Source organism: Cupressus sempervirens, chromosome 10 (genome assembly GCF_028749045.1).
Source record: "Cupressus sempervirens isolate cs-2001-9-10 chromosome 10, ASM2874904v1, whole genome shotgun sequence".
In the NCBI taxonomy this organism is placed as follows: Eukaryota; Viridiplantae; Streptophyta; class Pinopsida; order Cupressales; family Cupressaceae; genus Cupressus; species Cupressus sempervirens.
Genome location: NC_143127.1, coordinates 815,090,664 through 815,096,604, shown reverse-complemented (window position 1 = coordinate 815,096,604; position 5,941 = coordinate 815,090,664). Strand labels below are relative to the sequence as shown.

The window sequence follows — 5,941 nt, the reverse complement described above, 5'->3', positions numbered from 1 at the left end:
AGATGCTGGATACTTTGATTTTGTTGTGGGTACCAGGATGGAGCACTTGGTGTATTTTGATCCATGATGGTGGATGTGCTGGGAGGGATTGTTCCCTTGTTCATTTATGTGGCTACGGATTGACCCTATGCAATGTATACAACAAGTGGGAGATTGTTGATAATGGGTGTTGCACACATTGCATAATATTGTTATATTTTATTTTGTTATGTAATGTTGTGGCTAGATGGATGTGCAACATGTAAAGATTCCCATGAAATATTCTTGATGAGTTGTATTGTAACATTGTGAAAATATTTTATGTAATTATTTAATATTGGAGAAAAGAATTAAATGCCCAATATTAAATGTGGGGTCAGTGGGTTAGGTAGCACATGGTTTTAGCACATGGTTTATGTAATACCACTTAGTGGTTTTGTGGGACTTGCTACTATATAAGCAGCCACAAGGGTAGTTTTTGTAGAGAGAGAAGAAAGAGTGACAAGGAGAAGACAAAAGGCAAGAGTCGAGCGGGACAAGGCTTGACAGGTTAGCCAAGGGAGCATTTGTGATGGTTGAAAGCATGGCATGGGATGTGTGGATTCATGCGTGTTCACATAGTTTGCTCGGTTGTGGCTATGGCCATGAAGGCTTCCATGGTTGTATGGCAATGGTATTTTTGCTGAATAATACATGATGATGGATGCTTTTGGAGGCTGGGTTTTTCCCTCAATGAGGGTTTCCCAGGGTATATCTTGTGTCATAATTTTGTGGGTATGTTGGCTATTCTCTTGCATGTGGATTTTAATTCCGTGTTTATTTTAGATCTATTATGGGTTATGTGGAAATGGTTATATTCTTCATTGCCAATTTTCCTTACACAAAACAAGTTTGCTGATGAGAAATAATCAGAGGGAGGAGTTTGAGTAATCTGGAAGTAAAAGCCTTCAAAATGATCTTGTAGAAAGAATTACAAAGACTAATAGGTCTAAACTTGTCCAAGGAATTGGCACCAGGAGTTTTAGGAATGAGAACTAAAAAAGTGGAATTTATCTCCTTAAGTATGCTTCTTGCCCCAAAGAATTCTTAAACAGCCTACGCCACATCCTTCACCAAAATAGGCCAAAACAACTGGAAAAAGAAAGATAGGAAGCCATCAAGGTCAGGGAATTTATTAGTCGGCAGAGAGAAGAGAGCTTCTTTAACTTTTGACTCAGAGGGAGTGGCTCGAAGTAGATTATTATGGTGAGGAAGGATGACCTTAGGGATACAAGAGACAATGTCATCCTGATCCACTTTGAAAAGCAAAGGATACCAAGACAACAGGGAAGAGAAGAAAGAAACAACCTCAATTGATATTTCCTCATCCTTGGTCAGCAATCCCTATCCTTTCTTTAAACTTGTGATTCTATTGTTTGCACAATGCTTAAGAGTAGTGAGATGAAAAAACTTCATATTTTGATCTCCCTCTTTGAGCCAGTTTACCCTTGATCTTTGTCTCCAGAACTTCTCCTCTTTACTAATAATATTGTGTAAATATGAAAGGATAGACAACTCAACCTCCCTATTTAACTCGTCATATCCATCCTTCTAAATATAGTTTTGAATAGCAGAAAGATTATCTATTAGGACTTCCTTCTCAAATAAAATGTGGCCAAAATCAGACTTGTTCTAAGCTTTAACTATCCTTTTAACCATCCTTTTAACCATAGCTTAATCTTGTCTAAAAGGTCAGGGTGGGAGGTCCACATTTTTTTGAAATGAAAAGGAGGAGGCATTTTGGGACCTATAGGAACCACTGAAAGGGAGATAGGGGAGTGGTTATAACCCACTCTACGAAAAATAGTTAATTTGCAAGAGGAGGTCTTCAACCAATCAGGATTGATAAGAGCTTTGTTTAGTCTTACCTTAATACAGTCCTAACCAATGCATTTATTTGACCAAGTAAAGGCACCTCCCATGAGGTCTAGATCCAGAAAAGCCAGACCATTTATGAAGTTTACAAGGTTAGTTTTTCTTTCCCAATCTGGAGGTGGACCTCCCTTCTTCTCCTCATCCATCAGAAGAGTATTAAAGTCACCCATAATAATTCCTTTCTTTAAATTGCTACTCTGCACTAGACTATGAGCTCTGGTCCAGTAATTCTTTCTTTCTCTCTTATTGTTAGGAGCATATAAGTTCATCAAGAACTAGCTAACATTAGAAGGGATATGAAAGACATTACACAAAAGAATATTACCATCATTGTAGGCCACTTCCATTCTAAAATTTTTGGTATTAAAAAGGGTCAGCAGACCCCCTAAGGCACCATTAGAATCCAAAGCCTCCCCACTCATCAAGTTGCTAAACTTAATCTTCCTCAAAAAATCCTTTTTCATCTTAGTTTCCTGGATCATCAAGATGTCTAGTCTCTGATCTCTGATCAGGTTCCTGATAATTTCTTGTTTATGGGCTCCATTAAGGTCTCTTACATTCTATGATATGATCTTCATGATTAATTCTTGGAACACTCCTGAAGAGTTCTTCGGCACCCATTCACCAAGCTTCTTCTGGTCTCCTCCTCTCTAGCTACCTTCTTAGATTTTTTGCCTCTTCTAGCCGCTGAGTCCATATCCAGTTTGCAGCTACTTCTAGTCTCCACCAACGAGGCCTAAGAAGGTCCTCTAACATTTATTTTCCTAGGCTTTGGGGAATTAAGAACTTCAGTCTTCATGCCAAAATTCAATGACTTGGAAGTCTTAAGAGCAAACAATGGGTTGGATAGCAAAAACTCCCACTGGTCTAGTTCCTTAACCAAAACATCCAACTTTCCTATGCTAGTCCCTCTAGCTAAAGAGGAAACAAGATTTTCCTCTAGGTCTTGATAGAAGATAATATCCCTATTATCTCTATTATTCTCCACCTCTAAGGGAGCCTAGACTAGCCTACTTTTAGAAAGTGGAGACCTTATCAGCACTGCCACCTAAGCATCTTGCAAAGGAGCTTCCTTGCCTTCCTCAACTCTAGAAACCAACCTTCCCTCAACCAGAGCACCCTCAGTCAATTGGGGAGGAACAATAATTTTCTTCTCCCTAATGACAAGAGAGGAGGTTGGGGTAGTCTTCAACAACTTAGCCTCAGGGCCTGCCATATCAGCCTTTCCCTAAGGCAAAGTAGAATCAAAAGGATGTGATTGATTTACCTTCTTTCAGTCATCTGCCACCTTTAAATTTGCCAATAGAGGCCCCTGCTGTCCCTGGATGGAGGTCTTTTTTCTCTAGACTTTCTTAACCCTTACATGAGAATTCATAGAGGGATTCTTCTTCTTAACTAACTTTGCTTTTGGGCATTGAAAAGCCTTATGGACTATCTTAAAATAATGATAACATCCAAATGGGACACTCTCATAATCCAACTGCTGAATATGAGTGCCAAGTTTGGACTGAAAGCACACCACTTCAGGCATATCATCCCCTTCCCTAACACTTATACAGATCCTTGCATAGGTCAGCCTACTTTTAGAAGCAATAGTTAGGTCTATGGAGAGAAGCTCTTCAAAAGAACTAGCCACACCCATAAACACATCCTCACTCAAGAATTCCAAGGGCAGCTCTGGGAGTCTAACCCATATTGGAGCTTGCTGAAAGAAAGATTTGTTTAAATCCAATTTAGAGGACCATTTTTGTAGCACCAAGGTAGCCCTTCCAATGGTCCAAAGTCCTTTACATAGGATGTCATCCATATCCTCCTTACAGTTGAATTCAAAAGAAAGAAATCCCTTTGCCATTGCAGTAATAATGGCCTGCCCTTTCAAGCTCCATTTCTTCATTGTAAAGGACTGAACAACATCGATATTTGGTCTTTGACCCATAAACCTCCCCACTAGAGTGGCAGCCATAGAAGCTATGATCGATCAAAAATTTCATCTAGAATAGCAATCGTGCACGATCCCTTTTCCAGAGCAGACACAACGTTAACCGAAGGGAAAGAGGACTTATCTGAAGGCTTAACACCAAAGAGTGAACCCCATTTCACTCCATAGTCAGCCTAGGTACCATCCTGCATGTAAGGATTCTGAGATCCACCTCCCTAAGATTTCCCGCACAGCACCAGGTTTGAAATTTGAGCAACTTCCCGATCTCTCCCCTTCCCACTCTTCAGTCTGCATCCCTTACCTCCATCTTCACATGGGTCCCCATCCCTAGACTTCGCCTCTTTGCAGTTAGCCTGGATTCCATCCTACAAGCCTGGGACCTGAGATTCATCTCCCTAAATTTTCCCACCTAGTGCTAGGTTTGAAATTTGAACATGCACTTCCCATTCACTTCCCTTCCCTCTTCTCTGCCATCTGCCCTATCCGCTCCCCTTCATTTTCATCTTGAATTATCTTTACAAAATGTTAGGAAAAAAATAGTGTTAAATTAGTTAAATATTAGAAAATATTTTAAAACATTAATTTAGAATATCAGAACATTAGAAAAAACATTACATAAAAAATATTAGAAAAAACATTACATGATTTAAATATTAATTTTTATTAGAAAAACATTTTAAAAAATATTACACTTAAATATTAGAAAAATAATAGAAAATATATTTTTTTAAAATAGGTTAGAAAATATTAGAAAACTATGAGAAAATACTAGGGTATAAACATTAGAAAATATTAGACAAATATTTAAATATATTAAAAAACAATAGTGTAAAAAATAAAGTTTAGAAAAATATTACTTTTATTAGAACAACATAAGTTAAATAATTAGAAACAATTTTTTTAGAAAATTATTGGTTTTATTTATAAAAACATTAGAAATTTTTTTTTTATAAAAATATTCATTTTATTAAAAAAATATTAGAAAAAAAATTACATTTTTAAATATTAGAAAAACAAATTAGAAAATATATTTAAGAATATTAGTTGGAAAAATATTAGAAAAATATGAGAAAATATTAGAAAAAAATTAGAAAATATTAGAAACATATTAGCAAATAGTGGAAAATATTTTTAAAAATATTAGTCTTGACAATTAGAAAATATTAGAAAAATATTATAATAGTGTAGAATTATTAGGAAAACAAATTATTAAGTGAAATATTATTTAAAAAAAAGTTAATTTCTTGTACAATATTAGAAAAATAAATTATTAAATTAAACATTAGGACATATTAGTATTTAACATTAAAGAAAATAAATTACTATATATAACATTAGAAAATCTTTTTTTTTTAAATTATATTAGAAAAACATTATAAAATATTTCCAAAAAATCATTACAAATTTTTAGAAAAAAACATTAAACTTGAATTACTAGAAAAACATTAGAAAAAAAGAAAAAAAGAAAAAATCTAATTAGTGTAGAAAATTAAAAAATATTAGAACGAGGTATATTTGTGTGTGTGTGTGTGTGAGTGTGTGTAAATCTCTTAGATGTTATTTCATAGATGTATATGTACATATGTTCATGTTGCATGTGCACATGCATGTTTTCAATACTCATATTTTTATTAATGTTTATCTACATGTGTTATTGATCTTTTAATGTCTTAATCTTTTATGTTTATGTATGTATTATTAATATTTATGTATATGTTCTTCATCTTAATGCCTTAATCTAAGTGTAATTAATTGTATTTAATGACACGTCTTAAGGGGAGATCCTAAATTATACATAAGAATGTAGATTAAAATGTACATATTTTATTTCATAGATATGTGTATATATGTTCATGTTAAATGTAGAAAAATGTATGTTTTCAATATTCACATTTATGTATATGTTATTCATCTTAATGCATTAATCTAAGTGTAATTAAATGACATGTCTTAAAGGGAGATCCTAAATTATACATAAGAATTTCTAGATTAAAATGTATTTTTTATTTCATAGATGTATGTATATTTATTCATGTTAAAATTAGACATGTATGTTTTCAATATTCACATTTTTATGCATACATGTTATTGATCTTAATGTCTTTATCT

At 34.1% G+C, this 5,941-nt stretch overlaps 1 protein-coding gene across 1 annotated transcript; it reads right to left on the bottom strand.

Moving 5' to 3' along the window:
* Window positions 1-2,941: 2,941 nt before the first annotated feature.
* LOC149536436 (uncharacterized) lies at window positions 2,942-3,856 on the bottom strand. The gene is made up of 2 exons (XM_089806288.1): window positions 3,257-3,856; window positions 2,942-3,121 (listed from the first exon to the last, which is right to left on the bottom strand). Exons 1-2 carry the CDS (start codon window positions 3,854-3,856, stop codon window positions 2,942-2,944), a joined length of 780 nt encoding a protein of 259 aa, XP_089662414.1.
* Window positions 3,857-5,941: the final 2,085 nt, after the last annotated feature.